The 25,965-nt window shown below is 47.9% G+C and overlaps 1 protein-coding gene across 1 annotated transcript; it reads right to left on the reverse strand.

The window, feature by feature from the left end:
- Positions 1-1,200: 1,200 nt before the first annotated feature.
- On the reverse strand, positions 1,201-6,400 carry LOC139247094 (probable G-protein coupled receptor 139). The gene is made up of 3 exons (XM_070871507.1): positions 6,361-6,400; positions 5,564-6,138; positions 1,201-2,105 (listed from the first exon to the last, which is right to left on the reverse strand). Exons 2-3 carry the CDS (start codon positions 6,036-6,038, stop codon positions 1,201-1,203), a joined length of 1,380 nt encoding a protein of 459 aa, XP_070727608.1. The 5' UTR covers positions 6,039-6,138; positions 6,361-6,400.
- Between the last annotated feature and the right edge of the window lie 19,565 nt (positions 6,401-25,965).

A 25,965-nucleotide genomic window follows, 5' to 3' on the forward strand; every position in this document is an offset into this window, starting at 1 on the left:
TCTCTGTAACACCAATATAACCCACGCCCTTCCTGTAACACTGAAATACCCCATGCCCTCACAATTAAACTGAGATACCCCACACCCCTCACTGTAACACTGATATACCCCACACCCCTCACTGTAACACTGACATACTCCACACACCTCGCTGTAACACTGAGATACCCCACACCCCTCAATGTAACACTGATATACCCCACACCCCACACCCCACACTGTAATACTGATGTACCCCACGCCGCTAACTGTAACACTGATTTAGCCCACAACCCTCACTGTAACATTGATATTCCCTACACACCTCACTGTAACACTGATATACCCCACACCCCTCACTGTAACACTGATATACACCAAGCGCCTCACTGTAACACTGATATACCTCACACACCTCACTGTAACACTGATTTAGCCCACACCCCTCACTGTAACACTGATATACCCCACGCCCCTCACTGTAACACTGATATACCCCACACACCTCACTGTAACACTGATATACCCCACACCCCTCACTGTAACACTGATATACCCCACACCCCTCACTGTAACACTGATATACCCCACACACCTCACTGTAACACTGATATACCCCACACCCCTCACTGTAACACTGATATACCACACACCTCACTGTAACACTGATATACCCCACACACCTCACTGTAACACTGATATACCCCACACACCTCACTGTAACACTGATATACCCCACACACCCCTTACTGTAATACTCTGATATACCCCACACCCCTCACTGTAACACTGATATACCCCACACACCTCACTGTAACACTGATATACCCCACACCCCTCACTGTAACACTGATATACCCCACACACCTCACTGTAACACTGATATACCCCACACACCTCACTGTAACACTGATATACCCACACCCCTCACTGTAACACTGATATATCCGACACCCCTCACTGTAACACTGATATATCCCAACCCCTCACTATAAGACTGATATACCCCACACACATCACTGTAAAACTGATATACCCCACACCCCTCACTGTAACACTGATATACCCCACACCCCTCACTGTAACACTGATATACCCCACACACCTCACTGTAACACTGATATACCCCACACCCCATTGAAAATGCCCCGAGCCAAGTTGCCATCTTAGCGCAGTGCAGAGCAGCTCGTACACAAATTCAGACTGAGTCTCTGCTTCTTCTCAATATTTAATGCATTTCACAATCAGAATAAAGGGATATTTCACCAAATTCTTCAACTGCTCTCTGAACTTACTCTGGGTCACGGCATAAATCGCCGTGTTTGTGCAGCAACTCAGGAGTTGCAGCATGAATCCCAGATTCATGATACAAAGAGGTAGATATATATATATCACATGGCGCAGTGAAAACAGCAGTACATGAATAAAATACAACATATACATTGACCATAACAGGATGAAATTGCCCGAGATAAGAAACAGTAAAATGATGGATTTCCTACGACTCTCCATCTCAGGGTCTTTGTGACTCCCCCCACTGCTGGGACCCTGGAGTCTCCTGCGGGCCCTGCTGGCCACTAAAATGTGTCTGATGGTGAAAGTGTTGAACAGCAGGATCAGAACAAATGGGACACATGGGTTGAGGATCTGATGAAGGATCGCGATTGATGCCCAGACCAGTGAATTGGGAATATAGTCTGATTCAAAACAAAACCAGGGGATGTTGGTGAGTCTGTACGAACCTGTATAGAAAAAATACCAGGTGATGTCCTTTAAACCACTCAGCACAGTCACTGTTCCCAGAACCACAGTCGCCGTTCTCTCGGTGCAATATTTAGTTTTCAGCTTCTGGCAACAAATGGCCACCAATCGATCGAAGGTGAATGTGACGGTGAACCAGACAGAGCAGTCTGTGACTGTACAAAGCAGGACAGCGTGGATATTACACACGGGGAGGGACAACACGAATTGAAACTGTTCCTTATAAACAGTGGGAATGTGCCTCAGTATCAAGTCGATGATAATGACCAGGAGATCCGCCGTTGCCATGGCCACCAGGTAGCGAGTGACACATTTGGAGCGCCCGCACTTTCCCCAGGACAGGATCACAATCGTCACTGAGTTAACTGTGAGTAAGGGGAATAAACAGGGAAATTATACATCAGGCTGGCAGCAAGAGCAGCAGTTCAATGGGATTTGGGGTGAAATAGAATCAGACAGATTTACAGCACGGAAAGAGGCCATTTTGGTCCATCATGTCCGTGCCGGCCGACCAAGAGCTATCCAGCCTAATCCCACTTTCCAGCTCTTGGTCTGTAGCCCTGAAGGTTACGGCACTTTAAGTGCACATCCAAGTATATTAGATCTGGTACTGTGACATGAGGCATAAATTATCTCATCGTAAAGGATCCTCTAGGAATGAGTGAACATAATATGGGTGAATTTCAAATTCAGTTGGAGGGTGAGAAAGTTGGTTCTCAAACCAGTGTCCCAAGCTTAAATAAAGGAGACTATAAAGGTATGAAGGCAGAGTTGGCTAAAGTGGACTGGGAAAATAGACTAAAGTACGGGGCGGTTGATGAGCAGTGGCAGATATTTAAGGAGATATTTCACAACTCGCAACAAGAATATATCCCAATGAGAAGGAAAGACTGTAAGAGAAGGGATAACCATCCGTGGCTAACTAAGGAAATAAGGGATAATATCAAATTAAACACAAGGGCTTACAATGTGGCCAAGACTACTGGAAGGCCAGAGGATTGGGAAACTTGTAAACGTCGGCAAAGAATGACTAAAAAACTGAAAAAGGGAGGGAAGATAGGTTATGAAAGTAAACTAGCCTGATCAGCCATGATCATATTGAATGGTGGTGCAGACTCGAAGGGCTGAATGGCCTACTCCTGCACCTATTTCTATGGTTCTATGTTTCTATGTCTCTAGCATGAAATATAAAAACAGATAGTAAGAGTTTCTGCAGGTACATAAAAAGGAAAAGAGTGGCTAAAGTAAATGTTTGTCCCCTGGAGAATGAGACTGGGGAATTAATAATGGAGAACAGGGAAATGGCAGAGACGTTGAACAAATATTGTGTATCGGTCTTCATGTTAGAAGACACTAAAAACATCCCAATTGTGGATAATAAAATGGCTATCGGGAGGGAGGAACTTAATACAATCACTATCACTGATGAAGTAGTACTTGGCAAAATATTGGGACTAAAGGTGGACAAGTCCCCTGGACCTGATGGTTTACATCGTAGCATCTTAAAAGAGTGGCTGCAGAGATAGTGGATGCATTGGTTGTAATTTACCAAAATTTCCTGGATTCTGGGGAGGTCCCAGGGGATTGGAAAACTGCAAATGTAATGCCCCTATTTAAAATAGGAGGCAGACAAAAAGCAGGAAACTATAGACCAGTTAGCCGAACATCTGTCATTGGGAAAATGCTGGAGTCCATTGTTCAGAAAGCAATAGCGGGACATTTGGAAACGCGTGATTCAATCAAGCAGCGTCAGCAGGGTTTTATGAAAGGGAAATCATGTTTGACAAATTTGCTGGAGTTCTTTGAGGATATAAGGAGCAGATGAATAAAGGGTAACCAGTGGATGTGGTGTATTTGGATTTCCAGAAGGCATTCAATAAGATGCCACGTAAAAACTTTACTGCACAATATAAAAGTTCACGGGGTTGGGGGTAATATTTTAGCATGGATAGAGGATTGGCTAAATAACAGAAAACAGAGATTCGGGATAAATGGGTTATTTTCAGGTTGGCAAACAGTAACTAGTGGGGTGCCGCAAATATTTACAATCTATATTAATGACTTGGATGAAGGAACAGAGTGTATTGTAACCAAGTTTGCTGATGATACAAAGATGGGTGGGAAAGCAAATTGTGAGGAGGACACAATAAATCTGCAAGTGGATATAGACAGGCTAAGAGAGTGGGCAAAAATTTGGCAGATGGAGTATAATGTGGGAAAATGTGAGGTTAGCCACTTTGGCAGGAAAAATAGACAAGCAAATTATAATTTAAATGGAGAATAATTGCAACTACTGAAGTACAGCGAGACCTGCAGGTCCTTGTGCATCAATAATCTAGACTTGAATATAGGGGGTATGATTAAAAAGTTTGCAGATGATACTAAAATCGGCTGTGTGGTTGATAATGAAGAAGAAAGCTGCGGACTGCAGGAAGATACCAATCTGCTGGTCAGGTGGACAGAACAGTGGCAAATGGAATTTAATCTGGAGAAGTGTGAGGTAATGTATTTTGGCAGGGCTAACAAGGAAAAGGAATACACATTAAATGGTAGAATACTGAGCTGTAGATGAACAGAGGGACCTTGGAGTGCATGTCCACAGATCCCTGAAAGTAGCAGACCAGGTAGATGGTGAGCTTAAGAAGGGATACGGAATGCTTGCCTTTGTTAGCCAAAGCATAAAATACAAGAGCAGGGAGGTTATGCCTGAACTGTATAAAACACTGGTTAGGACACAGCTGGAGTATTGTCTGCAGTTCTGGTCACCACATTAAAGGAAGGTTGTGATTGCACTGGAGAGGGTACTGAGGAGATTTACGAGGATGTTGCTGGGACTGGAGAGTCTAAACTAGGAGGACAGAGTCGATAGGCTGGATTTGGTTTCATTGGAACAGAGGTGGCTGAGAGGAGACCTCGTTGAAGTGTCTAAAGTTATGAGGGGCCTAGATATGGTGATAGAAAGGGCCGATTTCCCTTAGCAGATGGGTCAACAACCAGGGGCATAGATTAAAAGTAATTGATAGAAGGTTTAGAGGGGGTTTTAGGGGAAATGTCTTCATGCAGATGGTGGAGGGGGTCTAGAACTCACTGCCTGCAAGGATGGTAGAGGCAGAAACACATAGCACATTTAAAAAGTACTTGGATGTGCAATTGAAGTGCTGTAACTTACAGGGCTATGGATGTGGAGCTGGAACATATAATTAGGCTGGATAGCTCTTGGTCAGCATGTAAACGATGGGCCAAAATTACTTCCTTCTGTGCTGTAAACATCTATGATTCTATGAAACACAAAAAGTTATAACACAAGTACAGCAAGTAATCAGGAAGGCGAATGGAATGTTGGCAAGGGGGATGGAGTATAAATGCTGAAAATTTTGCAGGATATTGGTGAGGTCACACCTAGAGAAATGCATACAGTTTTGGTTTCCATATTTAAGCAAGGATTTTTGAGTGATAAGGGAATAAATCGTTATGGGGAGCGGGCAGGGAAGTGGAGCTGTCCATGATCGGATCAGCCATGATCTTATTGAATGGCGGAGCAGGCTTGAGGGACCAGGTGGCCTACTCCTGCTCCTATTTCTTATGTTGTTATATTCTTATAGAGAACGGAATTTGTGACAAGGACCGATGATAATGGCTTCAGTCTTCCCAAGATTTAAATGACAAAATAGTAATAAAGTAAAATGTAGTTCACAGATCTAATTGCTGGAGATAGAAACTTACCCGTATCACCAACAGCAGCAAAGATGAGAGAGTAAATTACAAGAACAGTAATGCAGCTAGTAAAGGTTTGTAGAGTTAATAGCTGGATACAGAGGCTTACATGGAACACCCACAGCAGCAAGGAGAGGGTAGTAAAAGTATTGGAGAATCCGGAGAGCAAAGTAGATCCGCCATTTTAATGATCGGATATCATAACGTACATAAAATTGTTCAATCGAGTACATGAGACCCCTGTCCATTGTTGTCACATTCCAATCCACTGTTCTCAGACTCCGATCCATTGTTGTAATATTCCAATCCACTGTTCTCAGATTCCGATTCATTGTTGTCACATTCCAATCCACTGTTCTCAGATTCCGATCCATTGTTGTCACATTCCAATCCACTGTTCTCAGATTCCGATCCATTGTTGTCACATTCCAATCCACTGTTCTCAGATTCCGATCCATTGTTGTAATATTCCAATCCACTGTTCTCAGATTCCGATCCATTGTTGTCACATTCCAATCCACTGTTCTCAGATTCCGATCCATTGTTGTAATATTCCAATCCACTGTTCTCAGATTCCGATCCATTGTTGTAATATTCCAATCCAATGTTCTCAGATTCTGTCTCGCTCTCTATGAAGCAGCACGCTGATCGCTGTTAATGCCGGAGGCGATGCTCTCACTGACACTATGGAAGTAAACATTAAAAGGAATCCCTTATTAATAGAAGAGAGAAACCCGACACTGATACAATTAGGGTCCATGGAGAATGATATTACTTACAGTCACTGAACAAACAACTTCAGTTAACCCGTGGAGACTGACATTACTTACAGTCACTGAACAAACAGCTTCAGTTAACCCCTTTCAATCCAACACTTTATGTACCACAGTAAAATAGAACATTTACCCGGTCTGGATGAGAAGTCTGTTGGTTGCTGAGGGAAGGAATGATGAAAATAGTGCAGGCTCTGGCCAGTATCTTTCAATCCTCCTTGGATATGGGAGTGGTGCCAGAGGCCTAGAGGGTTGCAAATGTAACACCATTTAAAGCAGAGAGAAGGATGAACCTGTGACTACAGGCCAGTCAGCCTAAAGTCTGTGCTGGGGAAACTTGTAGATCCCATATTTTGGGACAAAACATTTCGTTTGGAAAAACATGGATTGATAAATGACAGCCTGCAGAAATTGTTTTAAAGTCAAAGTGGGTCTGACAAACTTGAGTGAGTTATTTGATGAAGAATCGGAGAGGGTTGAATAGCGTAGTGTTGTTCATGTTGTGTATATGGACTTTCAAAGGGGTTTGATAAAGTGCCACTTCATAGACTTGATGGGGAAATTGAAACCTATGGGACTAAAGGGGCAGTGGTTGTGTGGATACAGCATTGGCCAAAGGACAGATAACAGAGAGTAGTGGTGAATGATTGTTATTCAGATGGAAGGGAAGTATATAATGGAGACCCCCAGAGTTCGATATTAGGGCCAGTGCTGTGTTGATCGAGATTCCAGGTCTGGACTTAAGTCTAAAGGGCACGATTGCAAAGTCTGCAGATGATACAAAACTGCGAAATGTAGTACATAGCGAGGAGAGTACCAAACCCCAGGAACACATGGAGAGACTGGGGAAATGGACAGAAACATGGGTGATATAATTTAACACAGAGAAGTGTGAAGTGATACGTTCTGGGAGCGATAATGAGGAGAGACAATATAAACTAAATGGTACAATTTTACAGGAAGTGCCGGTACAGAGAGACCTGGGAGTTTACGGACACTAAACTTTGAAGGTGACAGGGCAAGCTGAGAGGTCGGTTAAAGCACATACAGAATCTTTGGTTTTATAATTAGAGGCAGAGAGTACAAAAGCCAGGAAGTAATGTTAAAGCTTTATAAACACTGGTTAGGCCCCAGCCAGAGTATTGTGTCCAATTCTGGGCACGGCACATTATGGAGGATACCAAGGCCTTGGAGAGGGTGGGAGGAGATTTACTAGAATGGTACCAGAGGTGAGATGTTCCACTTGTTGTACAGACTGCAGAAGCTGGATTGTTCTCCTTCGAGCGGAGAAGGTTGAGGAGATATTTAATAGAGGTGTCCATGGTTATGAGGGGTTTGGATAGAGTAAATAATGAGAAACTATGTGTAGTGGCAGCAGGGATGATTACCAGAGGACACGGATTTAAGATCATTGGCAAAAAACCCAGAGGGAAGATGGTGATAATGTGTTTTATGCAGCGAGTTGTGATCTGGAATGCACTGCCTTAATATGTGATAGAAGTAGATTCAATAATGGGCCACAATTTGCACTAATTCCCACAACTTGCAATCTTTTACCGGTATCAGAGTTTTAAAAACCAGAAAACAAATATCCATCAAACATGTATACATGTAAAAATATTTGAAATAAGCTGCGTTTATTTTAGCCCCTTTGAAACACAACAATTAATATTTCAAAAAAAATAATGTGTTTCTCTTAAATATTTAATGAAATGCCATTTTAATTATTTTAAAGATGTGATGTATTTTTGTTGATGTTAACTATCGATGTAAGTTTCGGGTTTTCCCATTAATGCTGAGGATCACGTGACCACAGGGTCGCTCGCGAGTCTCCTGCGCCCCTGAGATACATGGGCCCCTCGCCCCAGATATATCCAGAGAGGCCCAGGACCGTGAGTCACTGTACCCCCCAGACCCCCAGGTACGTGGGTCACTCCCCACGGGTACGCACAGTGTCTCCGTACCCCCCAGACCCCCAGGTACGTGGGTCACTCCCCACGGTTACGTACAGAATCTCCGTACCCCCCGGACCCCCAGGTATGTGGGTCACTCCCCACGGGTACGCACAGTGTCTCCGTACCCCCCAGACCCCCAGGTACGTGGGTCACTCCCCACGGGTACCCACAGAATCTCCATACCCCCCAGACCCCCAGGTACGTGGGTCACTCACCACGGGTACCCACAGAGTCTCCATACCCCCCAGACCCCCAGGTACGTGGGTCACTCCCCACGGGTACCCACAGAGTCTCCATACCCCGCGACCCCCAGGTATGTGGGTCACTCCCCACGGGTACCCACAGAATCTCCATACCCCCCAGACCCCCAGGTACATGGGTCACTCACCACGGGTACCCACAGAGTCTCCATACCCCCAGGTACGTGGGTCACTCCCCATGGGTACCCACAGAGTCTCCGTACCCCCCAGACCCCCAGGTACGTGGGTCTCTCCCCACTGGTACTGGGACCTGAGTCTCCGTACCCCCGGACCTCCAGGTATGTGGGTCTCTCCCCACTGGTACTGGGACCTGAGTCTCCGTACCCCCGGACCTCCAGGTATGTGGGTCTCTCCCCACTGGTACTGGGACCTGAGTCTCCATACTCCCCGGTAGGTGGCCATTTTATTTGCAGATCGGAATCATTGCCCCACGGGAAGTTTCCGACCCACATTCAGGGCCAATAACTTGAAAATGGAACAGGATTAATATTGGAATTTGGGATTTGCAGGGCTATGGGAAAAGAGCAGGGGAATGGGACTAATTCTATCGCTCTGTCACAGAGCCAGCACAAGCTCGATGGGCCGAATGAGCTCATTCTGTGCTGTATGATTCTATGGGCTCGATTTTACACTTTTGTGCACATCGCCCAAAAATGGCCGTTATTTCCGGCATGGGCCATAAAAATGGTTTTTCAGATCACCGACTTCTCGCCCATTTTCAAAGCCCCTCGTCTCCATTTTAATAATTGGGCGTTACCGCGAGCGATATGAAATGGGCGTTAGCGTTAAATCTCTCTGACCTTCTGCCGTAAAGTGTTGCCGTCCTTAGCAATGACATGGCAACGCTCGATCCCCGCGATTCAGGAGGTCAAGGGTCATCATTACCTGCATAAGAGGAGACAGAAAGAGAGGGAGCTGAGAGGGAGTGAAGGTGTGGTTGCTTTGGTAGGAAGGAGGGAGACTTTAGAGCTGAATAGCAAATTGTGCCAAAAAAATTCCCAAATTTGGTGCCTATAATGGAGGGAGAGGAGGAGGTGACACAGCACGCTGTGGGGACTGACGCTGGAGAGAGCAGTGAGCTGGGAGAGGAGCACATTGGAGGGCACAAAAGAGGAAGGAGGTTCTCGGATGAGGCAAAGACCTCCCTCCTGCTGAAGGTCGAGTTACGCTGGGGTCATTTGACCCAGGGAGGACGTGGGAAGCCCACCCCAAAGCCCTACCAGAGGATATGGACCGAGATAGCAGAGGTTGTCTACAAATATTGCAATATAGGAATATTGGAATATAGGAAAACAGGAATATTGGAACATAGGAATAAAGGAATAGAGCATCAGGGGAGTATAGGAACATAGGAGTATATGGATATAAGAATACAGGAATATAGGATCATAGGAATATAGGATCTTGGGATATGGGAATATGGGAATAGAGGTATATATGAATAGAGGATTCGAGGAAAATAACAATATAAAATCATAGTATCGTAGGAATATAGGATTGTGGGATAATAGGAATATTTGAATATTGCAATATTGGAATAAAGGAATATACGATCATAGGAATATAGGAATATTGGAATATAGGAATATTGGAATATTTCAAAATTTGATTATTGCAATTTAAGAATATAGAAATATTGGAATCTTGGATTATTGGAATATTGGAACATAGGAATAGAGGATCAGGGGAGTATAGGATCAAAGGAATACAGGATCATAGTAATACAGGATCAAAGGATCTTAGGATCATAGGAATATAGAAATATCGGATCATAGGGAGATAGGAAGATAGGAATAAAGGGTCATGGGAATATAGGAAATATGGAATATAGGATCATAGGATTGTAGGAATAGAGGATCATAGGTCTTTAGCAATATAGGAATGTAGGAATATGGGAATACAGGATTGTGGGAATATAGGGTTATAGAAATATAGGATCATGGAAATATAGGAATATAGAATATAGGATCATAGCAATATCGGAAAATAAGAATATAGGAATATAGGATTAGGAATATTGGAATATAGGAATATTGGAATAATGGAATATTGTAAGATAAGAATATAGGAATATTGGAATATCGGAATATAGTAATATTGGAATATTTGAAATTAGGATCACATGAATCTAGGATCAGCAGAATATTGTAATATTGGAATATAGGAATATTGGAATATTGGCATCTTGGAATCTTGGAATATAGAAATATAGGATGTTTTGATTGGAGCCAGTTTAATTCTGGACACAGTAGTTGTCATGAAGTACTCCACCCACTGGGTGGCGTTTTTCCGATTGGACAGAAAAGAACAAAGAGAATGCAAAACCAAAGATGAAACCAATACAGCAAGAAGAGTAAACAAGCCGCCATTTTAGCTGAGACTGTAACAATTACTGATTAAAGAAAAACCTCGTGCTGTATCAAACCTTCCCAGAAGTTCAGTGAGGTCAGTAACTTCTCCTCATCCAATTGTTCTGCAATTGTTGTATTTATATCTGATGTACAGTAAGCGATCAGTAACTTCTGTTTATTACTGCTTTTATTCGATTGTAAATAATCAGTTGCAAGGATGTTAAATCTGTCTTTTATTCTTTATCAACAGTTTTCATGCTGCATTATTAAAGGATTTGGATTGTGAAGCTCCGACCTTTGGTACTATTTCTTGGTGTAGCGTTGAAGCTAGCTGGAGAACCAGAGCTACGCTCGAGTTATGCTAAGCTCTGACAGAAACCGGTGAAGAGAAAAATCACTCCGAAGCACGACCTGAGATTTACCCTGAGTAATCGCCCAGCTCACTTGTAGAAGATCATAATGGCAGGCAGTCCTGATAGCACAAGTACCCTAAACGAGGAAATTCTACACGCAGAGATCCAGGAGATCTCTCCCCTTGACCAAGACCCTCTGAGTCAATCACGGAGAGAGAGGTACCCTCCCTTAAATGTCCTCAGCAATAACATAGAAGCAAGAACAAATAAATTACATCGTCACTGGTGGAGAAACCAAATAATTGCTGAAGAACTTCAAGATGCCCCAGAGGATGAGAACGCCGTCAAACAGCCACGACCGAGGTTTGCTCGGCATTCCATACATACCAGGACCTGTGGGCTGCTCTCTGCAACCTCTACACTCAGGATAAAGTGGGAGCATTGAAGGACGATGCTCAACAAACTGAGTCGATCCTCCCAGAGAACGACAAACTGGTGAACACTGCCATCGGCCACATGAGGCAGCGGCTCAACCCTGAGCCCCCGGAATCACGGTCGAGCATCAGCTCCATCGCCCAAGTGATGGAGTCGCTCCACACCATGGCCCTAGGATCAGGGTTGATCGTCAGGTGGAGCATCAGCAGACCGTTGGTTCACTCGACAACGAGCTCCAGGGCATCATCCTCAAGTCGGACTACCTTGATCAACGCTCGAGCTGACACCGCTGCTGTCACAAAGAACACAGACTTCGAGGAGGTCATAGCGAGACAAATGGCCGAGGAGAAAGCAGCAGATGCGCCGGGCAAGGCGGACCTCCAGATAATTCAGGCCAAGGGGAAAGAGGCAGGTGTGGAGGCTGAGGTCAACCTCCAGATACTTCAGGCCAAGGGGAAAGAGGCAGGTGTGAAGGCCGAGGGGCACCTCCAGATAATTCAGGCTGAATGGAAAGAGGCAGGAGTGGAGGCCGATGTGGTCCTCCAGATACTTGAGGCCGAGGGGAAAGGGGCAGGAGTGAAGGCCGAGGCGGCCCTCCAGATATTTCAGACCAGGTAAACCGTCAGCGTACAACAAGCGACGGTAGAGGAGATGGAGCAAGTGGACAAGAGGCACGGAGGCCTTGTGTCAGTACCACACCAGAACAGACCTCAATGTCCATGCCTCACAGTTTAGGCACCTCGCAGTGAGTTAGGCTTACTCGGCCCCTGTATTCCGGTTATGGACAGCGGCCCCGATCTGTCAGCCTTCCGGAGCGGAGCGAAGAGCTGTCCCACCAGCCAGCACCACAGCACGGAACTACTCGAGCCTCCATCCTCTGGAGCCAGCAAGCAACAGGGGAACCAACCCCCGACCTGACAAAGGACATTACCAACACTCTCGATCATCAGCACCAGCCTGCACACGAGCCCAATGTTTATGATGGGGACCCTATCATCTGTCAGCCATGGTGCCATGTGTTCGAAGCCATGGTGGACCAGGCCACCACACCAGCCACACAGAAGCTGAACTTTCTCGTCAAGTACACAAAGGGGAAGCAGAAGGAATTGGTAGACAGGTTCTGGCACCGGTACATTGCCGATCCTGAACCGGCCGATGAGGAAGCATGGAAGGAACTAGAAGAGAGTTTAGGCGACAAGTCGAGGATTATAACATCCGTCCTTCAAAACCTCGAAACTTTCCGATGTTCAGGGCAGGCCAAGGCCACAAGCTTCACCAATTTGCCGAATTATGCACGGACATCGCAGCACACATGGATGACTTGCCCGAATTGGGGCTGCTCAACTATCCGCACTATCATCGCCCAGCGCTCGAAAAGCTCCCTACCCACTGAAACAGCAAATGGAGGGAGTGTGTATCGGAGCATAAGACCAAGACCAGCAGCTCCCCTCCTTTCGCTAAGCTGGCTACATTTCTGAAAATAGAAGCCAGACAGCACAGCGACAGCGACCTTTACGCAATAAGCCCCAGTAAGGCCAAACTCGGAGAGGATGACAATGAGCAGAAGCCCCAGCTCTTCCCTTCACGATTTGGCAACATCTGCACCTTCGAAGTCAGCGCCCACGCGGCAAGCCTCGGAGATATGCCTCTACCATGACAGATGAGGACATCATCTCTCGGATTGCATCGATTTCAGCCCAAAGCCCATTCATGAACGAAGAGAGCTCTGCAGAGCCAACGGCCCGTGTTTTACATGTGGTGACCACCACAGAACGCAAGTCTGCTGGACCCAGGTGGATTGCACAGAATGCCAGGCCACAGAACGCGCCTCGTGCGTGCAGGCATCTGAGACAGAATGGTGGGGAGACCCAGGGCGGGGAGACCCAGGGCAGGGAGATACAGGGGTGGGGGGGGAGACCCTTGGGGGTGGACCCAGTGGGGCCTAGGTGGGGAAGACCCAGTGGGGGAGACCCGGGGTGGAAAACCTGGGGTGGGGCAGACCCACAACAAAAGGTCAACAGACGATCTACACGTCATACAGTCCATCACAAAGTGCACCAGATACCTGGCTTGCCCGTCCACACGATCTTGTTGTAAGATCATTCTCTGCAAGATCTACCACAGAGATCATCCCTCGAAACGTATCCTTGGCTACGCGGAGCTGGACGACCAATCTAATGTCTGTTTCGGAGATCCTGAAATCTTCACCGGATTACACCACCCAGGTCCAGCCTTCCTGTATGAGTTTGCCACATGTGGCGGAGACAGGATCACGGCCAAGGGGAGACGAGCAGCTGGTCTAGTCGTAGAAGCGTTGGATGGAAAGACAGAATCGCTGCCGACCACCCTCGAGAATGCTCACATCCCCGGAGACAGAAGCGAGATCCCACATCCCGATTTCTGCAAACAGTTTCCCCATCTCAGGTCAGTGACAACAAATTTACCCGAGCTGAGAGAAGACGCAAATATCATCCTTCTCATCACAAGAAATTGACCAGAACCCCTCAAGATCACGGAGTCTCGCAATGGGCCAAGAGGAACACCATTGGCACAACGTGCGGACCGAGGCTGGACATTCTTCGGACAGGGTGACCCAAACGGAGCAAGTGAGAAAGTCCATGCTTCTGTTGACCGTACTGTCCTTCAGGCACCAAAGGCCATGTCCATCCAACACCAACATTCACTTCAGAGCGTGACAAATGGTGCTCACCTTAACTCGGAGGGAAACTCGGAGTTCCCTCCACTTCTCCACAACGAACCTCAGGCACTCACTCCCGCCATGCTCGTAGTTCTGGAAACTCAGCCCCTCAAAGCACCATTTGTAACTACACGCAGGACGATCGCAATGGACGGCGACAACGGTAATGGTCCCGACAACTCACAAATCAACACCCATGGCGAAAGAAACACGGGCAGAGCAGGCAGCCTCGACTCAAGGTGGACGAGACAAAGCTGGACACCTCTGTCAGGGATCTCGCTGTCCACCGGCAGAAAGAATTTCCCTGGAACGACTGGCCACTTGTCCGTGTCCCTGAGTCGACTCCCCCCGAGGGCAGGACGCTGAAGGTTATGGTCTGCAGCGATCACATGCATCATAGCTACACAAGACTGAAGACGTATGTGTAAAGAGGATGCCCACCTCAAAACCATCTCACGAACCGAGGAAGTGAACTCTGACTGGTAAAAATGTTCAATCGTCATTTTTAGACAGGGAGTGTATTGGTTGGAGCCAGTTTAATTCTGGACTCAGTCGTTGTCATGAAGTACTCTACCCACAGGGTGGTGTTTTTCCGATTGGACAGAAAAGAACAAACAGAATGCAAAACCAAAGAGGAAACCAACACAGCAAGAAGAGTAAACAAGCCTCCATTTTAGCTTAGACTGTCTGTAACTTTTACTGATTAAAGACAAACCTCCTGCTGTAACAAACCTTCCCAGAAGTTCAGTGATGTCAGTAACTTCTCCTCATCCCAATGTTCTGGAATTGTTGTGTTTATATCTGATGTACATTAAGAGAGGGCGCGGCCCTCGACAACGTGGACCATATCCCATACCTCGGGAGCCTCTTATCAACAAAGACAGACATTGATGTGGAGATGCAACACCGACTCCTGTGCTCCAGTGCAGCCTTCGGCCGCCTGAGGAAAAGAGTGTTTGAAGACCAGGCCCTCATCCCCAGCACCAAGCTCATGGTGTACAGGGCTGTAGTAATACCCGGCCTCCTGTATGGATCAGAGGCATGGACGATGTATAGAAGGCACCTCAAGTCGCTGGAGATATATCACCAACGATGTCGCTGCAAGATCCTGCAAATCCCCTGGGAGGACAGGTGTACCAACATCAGTGTCCTCGTCCAGGCCAACATCCCCAGTATTGAAACACTGACCACACTCGATCAATTTCACTGGGCAGGCCACATAGTTCACATGCCAGACACGAGACTCCCTCAGCAAGTGCTGTATGTGGAACAAACGAGCCAAAGGTGGGCAGTGGAACCGTGACAAAGACACACTCAAAGCCTCCCTGGTAAAGTGTGACATCACCACTGACACCTGGGAGACCCTGGTCAAAGACCGCCCGAGGTGGAGAAAGTGCATCCGGGAGGGCGTTGAGCTCTTCGAGTCTCAATGCCGAGAGCGTGAAGAGGTCAAGTGCAGGCAGCGGAAGGAGCGCGCGGCAAATCAGCCCCGCCCACCCCTTCCCCCGACAAATACCTGAACCACCTGTGACAGGGTCTGTGGCTCTCGTATTGGACTGTTCAGCCACCAAAGATCTCACTGCAGGAGTGGATGCAAGTCTTCCTCGATTCCGAGGGACTGCCTATGATGATGATGTTGACAGTAAGAGATATGTAACTTCTCTTTATTACTGCTTTTATTCGATTTTAAAAGTTGAGTTACAAGGATGTTAGATCTGTCTTTTATTCTTTATCAAGAGTTTTCATGCTACATTATTAAAGGATTTGGATTCTGATGTTCTGACATTTGGCAATATTTCTTGGTGTAGTGTTGAAGCTATCTGAAGAATCAGAGCTACGCTCACATTAAGCTATGCTCTGACAGAACCCAGTAGATAGGAATATTGGAATATTGGAATATAGGATCATATGGAATATAGTGCTACGTGCATTTGACAAAGTGCCTTTAAATTAGTTTTCTTTTCCTTTTTTCCTGCTTGTTTCCTCTCTCCTCAAACTCACCTTCATTATTTTTGCTTTCTAATTTCAGCGTTACTCCATCCCGACTGAATCTATTTTCAGGTTCCCATCCCCCTGCCAATCCAGTTTAAAACCTCCCCAGCAACCCTGTTGAGGTGCAACCTGTCCGGCTTGTACAGGTCCCACCTCCCCCAGAACCGGTCCCAATGCCTCTGGAAAGTAAAGCCCTCCCGCCTGCACTATCTCTCCAGCCATGTTTTCATCTGCTCTATCCTATTTCTGCACTCACTAGCTCGTGGCACCGGGAGTAATCGGGAGATTATTACCTTTGAGGTCCTGCTTTTTAATCTCTCTCCTAGCTCCCAAAACTCTGCCTGCAGGACGTCATCCCTCTTCCTACCTATATCATTGGTCCCAATGTGGACCACGGCCTCTGGCTGGTCACTCTCTTCCCCCAGAATGCCCTGCAGCCACTCAGTGACATCCTTGACCCTGGCACCAGTGAGGCAACATACCATCCTGGAGTCACGTCTGTGGCCGCAGAAACGCCTGTCTGCCCCCATGACTACTGAATCCCTACCACTATAGCTCTTCCATTCTTTTTCCTCTCCCCCGTGCAGCTGAGCACCCGTGGTGCCCTGGACTTGGCTCTGGCTGCACTCCCCGGAGCCACCATTGCCCTCACTGGTACTCAGAATAGAGTACCGGTTGGAGAGCGAGATGGACTCGGGGCAGTCCTGCACTACCTGCCTAGTCCTCCTCTTCTGTCTGGCGGTCAGCCGCTCCCTCTCTGCCTGCACAGCCTTAAGCTGCAGAGTGACCACCTCTAGAACCGTGCTGTCCACGTAGCTCTCAGTCTCACGGATGCATCGCAGTGACTCCAGCCGCCGCTCAAGCTGCAAAACGCTAAGCTTGAGTTAGTGCAGCTGGAGACATCTCCTGTACACGTGGCCCTCCAGGCTGTGTGAAGCATCCAGGATTTCCCACATGGTGCAGGAGGCTGCACGGAGCATCCAGGATTTCCCACATGGTGCAGGAGGCTGCACGGAGCATCCAGGATTTCCCACATGGTGCAGGAGGCTGCACGGAGCATCCAGGATTTCCCACATGGTGCAGGAGGCTGCACGAAGCATCCAGGATTTCCCACATGGTGCAGGAGGCTGCACGAAGCATCCAGGATTTCCCACATGTCGCAGGAGGCTGCACGGAGCATCCAGGATTTCCCACATGGTGCAGGAAGCTGCACGGAGCATCCAGGGTTTCCCACATGGTGCAGGAGGCTGCACGGAGCATCCAGGATTTCCCACATGGTGCAGGAAGCTGCACGGAGCATCCAGGATTTCCCACATGGTGCAGGAGGCTGCACGGAGCATCCAGGATTTCCCACATGGTGCAGGAGGCTGCACGGAGCATCCAGGATTTCCCACATGGTGCAGGAAGCTGCACGAAACATCCAGGATTTCCCACATGGTGCAGGAGGCTGCACGGAGCATCCAGGATTTCCCACATGGTGCAGGAGGCTGCACGGAGCATCCAGGATTTCCCACATGGTGCAGGAGGCTGCACGGAGCATCCAGGGTTTCCCGCATGGTGCAGGAGGCTGCACGGAGCATCCAGGATTTCCCACATGGTGCAGGAGGCTGCACGGAGCATCCAGGGTTTCCCGCATGCCACAGGAACTGCACGGAGCATCCAGGATTTCCCACATGCTACGGGAGGCTGCATGAAGCATCCAGGATTTCCCACATGGTGCAGGAGGCTGTGTGAATGGTGCAGGAGGCTGTGTGAAACATCCAGGATTTCCCACATGGTGCAGGAGGCTGTGTGAAGCATCCAGGATTTCCAACATGGTGCAGGAACTGCACGAAGTATCCAGGATTTCCCACATGCCACAGGATGTGCAATCCATGGGACTGAGCTGCCCTGCCGTCCCTCTAGTTATACTCGGAACTATCAAGTAGAACTAAACTCTAAACCTGAGCAAAACACATCCAGCATCTACTCAGCAATCAGCTGATTTAACTAACCTTTATTTAAAGACTAAGTACTAACTTACCAGAGGAAAAAAAAAACTCACCAATCAGCTGCTTCCCTTGTGGCAATGTCACTTTTAAACTCTGACATTCCTTTCAAACGTTACCTGTTGAGCCTTGCCTTTAAAGCCACTGCCTCAACTCCCGGAACATCGAACTTTAAGAATATAGGAATATCGGATCATGGGAATATAGGAATGTAGGAATCTAGGAATACAGGATCAAAGGAATATAGGAATATAGGATCATGGGAATATAGGAATTTATGAATATTGGAATATTGGAATCTTCGAAGATAGGAATATAGATACATATGAAATATGGAATATTAGAATATTGGAATATGGGAAAATAAGAATATTGGAACATAGTAATATATGAATATAGGATCAATGGAATATAGGCTCATTGGAATATAGAAATATTGGAATTTAGAAATATTGGTATATAGGAAGATATTTATATAGGAATATTGGAATATTGGAATATAAGAATATAGGAATATAGGATGATAGGAATTTACGAATATAGGAATATAGGATTATTTCTATTTTGCAATATTGGAATATTGCAATTAATGAATTATAGGAAAAAAATATTATTGGAATATTAGAATATAGGAAAATTGGAATATAGCACTATACGAATATTGCATTATAGGAATATTGGAATAGAGGAATGTTGGAATCTTGGGATATAGGAATATAGTATGTATTGGTTGGAGCCAGTTTTATTCTGGACACAGTAATTGTCATGAAGTACTCCACCCACTGGGTGGTGTTTGGACAGAAAACAACAAAGAGAAAGCAAAACCAAAGAGGAAACCAACATAGCAAGAAGAGGAAACAAGCATCCAATTTAGTGTAGTGTTGAAGCTAGCTGAAGAATCAGAGCTATGCTCACGTTAAGCTAGGCTCCGACAAAACCCAGTACATAGGAATATTGGAATATAGGATCATGGCAATATAGGAATATTAGAATACTGGAATATAGGCTGATTGGAATACCTTGCAACCATATCTCTTTAATGGCTATCAGATCATACCCATTTGTATCTATTTGTGCCATCAACTCATCTATTCTGTTACGAATGCTACGTGAATTTAGACAAAGTGCCTTTAAGTTTGTTTTTTTTACCCTTTTTTTCCTGCTTGTTTCCTCTCTTCTTCAAACTCACATTCTTTATTTTTGCTTTCTAATTTCAGCGTTACTCCCCTCCCTCCTGTTTCTATTCTCCAGTTCCCATCCCCCTGCCAAGCTAGTTTAAACCCTCCTCAACAGCACTAGCAAACCCACCCCCGCCCGCGAGGATACTGGACCCGGCTCTGTTGAGGTGCAACCTGTCCGGCTTGTATAGGTCCCATCTCCCCCGGAACCGGATCCAATGCCTCAGGAAACTATCGCCTTCCCACCTGCACCATCTCTCCAGCCACGTATTCATCTGCTCTATCCTCCTATTTCTGCACTCACTAGCTCATGGCATCGGCAGTAACCTGGAGATTACTACCTTTGTGTTCCTGCTTTTTAATCTCTCTCCTAGCTCCCTAACCTTTGCCTGCCAGGACCTCATCCCTCTTTCTACCTATATCATTGGTCCCGATATGGGCCACGACCTCTGGCTGTTCACCCTCTCCCCCCAGAATGCCCTGCAGCCGCTCAGTGACATCCTTGACCCTGGCACCAGGGAGGCAACATACCATCCTGGAGTCACGTCTACGGCCGCAGAAACGCCTGTCTGCTCCCCTGACTATTAAATCCCTACCACTATAGCTCTTCCAAGCTTTCTCCTCCCTGCCCCCCCACCCCGTGCAGCTGAGCCACCCGTGGTGCCATGGTCTTAGCTCTGGCTGCACTCCACAGAGCCACCATTGCCCTCACCGTTACTCAGAACAAATGTCTAGAACATGAACTGCTCATCACCAACACCCTGTTCCGCCATATGGACAAACACAGGGCATCGTGGCCACACCCTCGCTCCAAACACTGGCACCTGCTTGGCTATGTCATCATCATCCAAGCCAGGGATCGCAAGGATGTGCGCATCACCTGTGCCATGACAGGACCTGACGACTGCTGGATGGACCATCGCCTAATCCGATCCATCATCAACATTAACATTGCCCCAAAGCAGAGGGGACAGCAGAAGCAGTTACGCAAAAAAGTTAATGCCGGGGCACTTAGAGACCCAGCTAAGAGAGCCCTATACAGCCAGTGCCTCACAGCCAATCTGGCGTGCCTTGGTGACCCTGAGAGGCTGAATGCCCACAGTGCTTGGTCTGCCCTCCAGGCCTCTATAACCAGTGCCTGTGATGAGACACTTGGTCACTCAACCAGAAAACATCAGTACTGGTGTAATGAAAATGATCAGGAGATCGAAGAACTAATAGATCGTAAGTGCAAAGCATTTCTGAGCCTCAAGCCACAACCCAACTCTGGAGCTGCAAAACAATATTACAGACGCCTCAAGGCTCAGGTCCAACAAAAAACCTGGGACCTAAAGAACAGGTGGTGGATGGAGAAAGCACAGGAGATACAACAACTGGCCGACAGCCATGATATGCGAGGATTCTTCACTGCAGTCAAGGCCACCTGTGGTCCAAACTCTGGAATAACTTGCAACCGCATCTCTCGAATGGCTTTCAGATCATACCCATTTGTATCTATTTGTGCTGTCAACTCATCTATTTTAACATAGACACATAGAAAATAGGTGCAGGAGTAGGCCATTCGGCCCTTCGAGCCTGCACCACCACTCAATAAGATCATGGCTGATCATTCCCTCAGTACCCCGTTCCTGCTTTCTCTCCATGCCCCTTGATCCCTTTCACCATAAGGGCCATATCTAACTCCCTCTTGAATATATTGAATGAGCTGGCATCAACAACTCTCTGCGGCAGGGAATTCCACAGGTTAACAACTCTCTGAGTGAAGAAGTTTCTCCTCATCTCAGTCCTAAATGGCTTACCCCTTATCCTAAAACTATGTTCCCTGGTTCTGGACTTCCCCAACATCGGGAACATACTTCCTGCATCTATCTTGTCCAGTCCTGTCAGAATTTTATATGTTTCCATGAGATCACCTCACATTCTTCGAAACTACAGTGAACACAGGCCCAGTTGATCCAGTCTCTCCTCACACGTCAGTTCAGCCATCCCGGGAATCAGTCTGGTGAAACTTCACTGCACTCCCTCAATAGCAAGAACGTCCTTCCACAGATTAGGAGACCAAAACTGAACACAATATTCCAGGTGAGGCCTCACCAAAGCCCTGTACAACTGCAGTAAGACCTCCCTGCTCCAAAGGCCTATATTCCTATAATGCAATATTGCTATATTGCTATGATCCTATATTCTTATACTCCAATATTCCTATTTTCCTATATTCCTATATTCCAATATTCCTATGTAGCGGGTTCTGTTGGAGCACAGCTTAATGTGAGCATAGCTTTGATTCTTCAGCTAGCTTCACATTACACCGAGAAATATTGCCAAATATCAGAGCTACAGAATCCAAATCCTTCACTAATGCGACATGAAAACTGCTGATAAAGAATAAAAGACAGATCTAACATTCTTGGATCTCAACTTTTCCAATCGAATAAAAGCAGTAATAAAGAGAAGTTACTTATCTCTTACTGGTATCATCATCATCATGGGCAGTCCCTCGGAATCGAGGAAGGTTTGCTTCCACTCCTGCAGTGAGTTCATTGGTGGCTGAACAGTCCAATACGAGAGCCACAGACCCTGTCACAGGTGGTTCAGGTATTTGTCGAGGGAAGGGGTGGGCGGGGCTGATTTGCCGCGCGCTCCTTCCGCTGCCTGCACTTGACCTCTTCACGCTCTCGGCATTGAGACTCGAAGAGCTCAACGCCCTCCCGGATGCACTTTCTCCACCTCGGGCGGTCTTTGACCAGGGTCTCCCAGGTGTCAGTGGTGATGTCACACTTTACCAGGGAGGCTTTGAGTGTGTCTTTGTAATGGTTCCACTGCCCACCTTTGGCTCATTTGCTCCACATACAGCACTTGCTGAGGGAGTCTCGTGTCTGGCATGCGAACTATGTGGCCTGCCCAGCGAAGCTGATCGAGTGTGGTCAGTGCTTCAATACTGGGGATGTTAGCCTGGACGAGGAGACTGATGTTGGTGCACCTGTCCTCCCAGGGGATTTGCAGGATCTTGCGGACACATCGTTGGTGATATATCTCCAGCGACTTGAGGTGCCTTCTATACATCGTCCATGCCTCTGATCCATACAGGAGGCCGGGTATTACTACAGCCCTGTACACCATGAGCTTGGTGCTGGGGATGAGGGTCTGGTCTTCAAACACTCTTTTCCTCAGGCGGCCGAAGGATGCACTGGAGCACAGGAGTCGGTGTTGCATCTCCACATCAATGTCTGCCTTTGTTGATAAGAGGCTCCCGAGGTATGGGATATGGTCCACGTTGTCGAGGGCCGCGCCCTCTCCTACTGTACATCAGATATAAACACAACAATTCCAGAACATTGGGATGAGGAGAAGTTACTGACATCACTGAACTTTTGGGAAGGTTTGTTACAGCAGGAGGTTTGTCTTTAATCAGTTAAAGTTACAGACAGTCTAAGCTAAAATGGAGGCTTGTTTCCTCTCCTTGCTGTGTTGGTTTCCTCTTTGGTTTTGCATTCTGTTTGTTCTTTTCTGTCCAATCGGAAAAACACCACCCTGTGGGTAGAGTACTTCATGACAACGACTGAGTCCAGAATTAAACTGGCTCCAACCAATACATTCCCCGTCTAAAAATGACGATTGAACATTTTTACCAGTCAGAGTTCACTTCCTCGGTTCGTGAGATGGTTTTGAGGTGGGCATCCTCTTTACACATACGTCTTCAGTCTTGTGTAGCTATGATGCATGTGATCGCTGCAGACCATAACCTTCAGCGTCCTGCCCTCGGGGGGAGTCGACTCAGGGACACGGACAAGTGGCCAGTCGTTCCAGGGAAATTCTTTCTGCCGGTGGACAGCGAGATCCCTGACAGAGGTGTCCAGCTTTGTCTCGTCCACCTTGTGTCGAGGCTGCCTGCTCTGCCCGTGTTTCTTTCGCCATCGGTGTTGATTTGTGAGTTGTCGGGACCATTACCGTTGTCGCCGTCCATTGCGATCGTCCTGCGTGTAGTTACAAATGGTGCTTTGAGGGGCTGAGTTTCCAGAACTACGAGCATGGCGGGAGTGAGTGCCTGAGGTTCGTTGTGGAGAAGTGGAGGGAACTCCGAGTTTCCCTCCGAGTTAAGGTGAGCACCATTTGTCACGCTCTGAAGTGAATGTTGGTGTTGGATGGACATGGCCTTTGGTGCCTGAAGGACAGTACGGTCAACAGAAGCATGGACTTTCTCACTTGCCCCGTTTGGGTCACCCTGTCCGAAGAATGTCCAGCCTCGGTCCGTACGTGGTGCCAATGGTGTTCCTCTTGGCCCATTGCGAGACTCCGTGATCTTGAGGGGTTCTGGTCAATTTCTTGTGATGAGGAGGATGATATTGCGTCTTCTCTCAGCTCGGGTAAATTTGTTGTCACCGACCTGAGATGGGGAAACTGTTTGCAGAAATCGGGATGTGGGATCTCGCTTCTGTCTCCGGGGATGTGGGCATTCTCGAGGGTGGTAGGCAGCAATTCTGTCTTTCCATCCAACGCTTCTACGACGAGACCAGCTGCTCGTCTCCCCTTGGCCGTGATCCTGTCTCCGCCACATGTGGCAAACTCATACAGGAAGGCTGGACCTGGGTGGTCTAATGCGGTGAAGATTTCGGGGTCACCGAAACAGACATTAGATTGGTCGTCCAGCTCCGCGTAGCCAAGGATACGTTTCGAGGGATGATCTCTGTGGTAGATCTTGCAGAGAATGATCTTACAACAAGATCGTGTGGACGGGCAAGCCAGGTATCTGGTGCACTTTGTGATGGACTGTATGACGTGTAGATCGTCTGTTGACCTTTTGTTGTGGGTCTGCCCCCACCCCCGGGTTTCCCCCCCGGGTCTCCCCCCCTGGGTCTTCCCCCCCGGGTCTCCCCCACTGGGTCTTCCCCCCCGGGTCTCCCCCCCTGGGTCTTCCCCCCCGGGTCTCCCCCACTGGGTCCTCCCCCCCGGGTCTCCCCCACTGGGTCTTCCACCCCGGGTCTCCCCCCACTGGGTCTTCCCCCCCGGGTCTCCCCCCCTGAGTTTCCCCCCCCCCACTGGGTCTCTCCCCCTTGGTCTACCCCCCTGGGTCTCCCCCTCCAAGTCTCCCCCCCCGGGTCTCCCCCACTGGGTCTCTCCCCCTTGGTCTACCCCTCTGGGTCTCCCCCTCCAGGTCTCCCCCCCCCGGGTCTCCCCCACTGGGTCTCTCCCCCTTGGTCTACCCCTCTGGGTCTCCCTGCCCTGGGTCTCCCCACCATTCTGTCTCAGATGCCTGCACGCACGAGGCGCGTTCTGTGGCTTGGCATTCTGTGCAATCCACCTGGGTCCAGCAGACTTGCGTTCTGTGGTGGTCACCACATGTAAAACACGGGCCGTTGGCTCTGCAGAGCTCTCTTCGTCCATGAATGGGCTTTGGGCTGAAATCGATGCAATCCGAGAGATGATGTCCTCATCTGTCATGGTAGAGGCATATCTCCGAGGCTTGCCGCGTGGGCGCTGACTTCGAAGGTGCAGATGTTGCCAAATCGCGAAGGGAAGAGCTGGGGCTTCTGCTCATTGTCATCCTCTCCGAGTTTGGCCTTACTGGGGCTTATTGCGTAAAGGTCGCTGTCGCTGTGCTGTCTGGCTTCTATTTTCAGAAATGTAGCCAGCTGAGCGAAAGGAGGGGAGCTGCTGGTATTGGTCTTATGCTCCGATACACACTCCCTCCATTTGCTGTTTCAGTGGGTAGGGAGCTTTTCGAGCGCTGGGCGACGATAGTGGGGATAGTTGAGCAGCCCCAATTCGGGCAAGTCATCCATGTGTGCTGCGATGTCCGTGCATAATTCGGCAAATTGGTGAAGCTTGTGGCCTTGGCCTGCCCTGAACATCGGAAACTTTAGAGGTTTTGAAGGACGGATGTTATAATCCTCGACTTGTCGCCAAAACTCTCTTCTAGTTCCTTCCATGCTTCCTCATAGGCCGGTTCAGGATCGGTAATGTACCGGTGCCAGAACCTGTCTACCAATTCCTTCTGCTTCCCCTTTGTGTACTTGATGAGAAAGTTCAGCTTCTGTGTGGCTGGTGTGGTGGCCTGGTCCACCATGGCTTCGAACACATGGCACCATGGCTGACAGATGATAGGGTCCCCATCATAAACATTGGGCTCGTGTGCAGGCTGGTGCTGATGATCGAGAGTGTTGGTAATGTCCTTTGTCAGGTCGGGGGTTGGCTCCCCTGTTGCTTGCTGGCTCCAGAGGATGGAGGCTCGAGTAGTTCCGTGCTGTGGTGCTGGCTGGTGGGACAGCTCTTTGCTCTGCTCCGGAAGGCTGACAGATCGGGGCCGCTGTCCATAACCGGAATACAGGGGCCGAGTGAGCCTAACTCACTGCGAGGTGCCTAAACTGTGAGGCATGGACATTGAGGTCTGTTCTGGTGAGGTACTGACACAAGGCCTCCGTGCCTCTTGTCCACTTGCTCCATCTCCTCTACCGTCGCTTGTTGTACGCTGACGGTTTTCCTGGTCTGAAATATCTGGAGGTCCCCCTCGGCCTTCACTCCTGCCTCTTT

Source organism: Pristiophorus japonicus, unplaced genomic scaffold (assembly GCF_044704955.1).
Source record: "Pristiophorus japonicus isolate sPriJap1 unplaced genomic scaffold, sPriJap1.hap1 HAP1_SCAFFOLD_256, whole genome shotgun sequence".
Classification (NCBI taxonomy): domain Eukaryota; kingdom Metazoa; phylum Chordata; class Chondrichthyes; family Pristiophoridae; genus Pristiophorus; species Pristiophorus japonicus.

Bases quoted from the DNA above. Each gene is read 5' to 3' on its own strand.
- LOC139247094 (XM_070871507.1), bottom strand. From the start codon at position 6,038: ATGGATCGGAATCTGAGAACAGTGGATTGGAATATTACAACAATGGAT. The intron at 2,106-5,563 runs GTAAGCCTCTGT...CCTTACTCACAG, and splicing joins TGCTGCTGTGGGTGTTCCAT to TTAACTCAGTGACGATTGTG.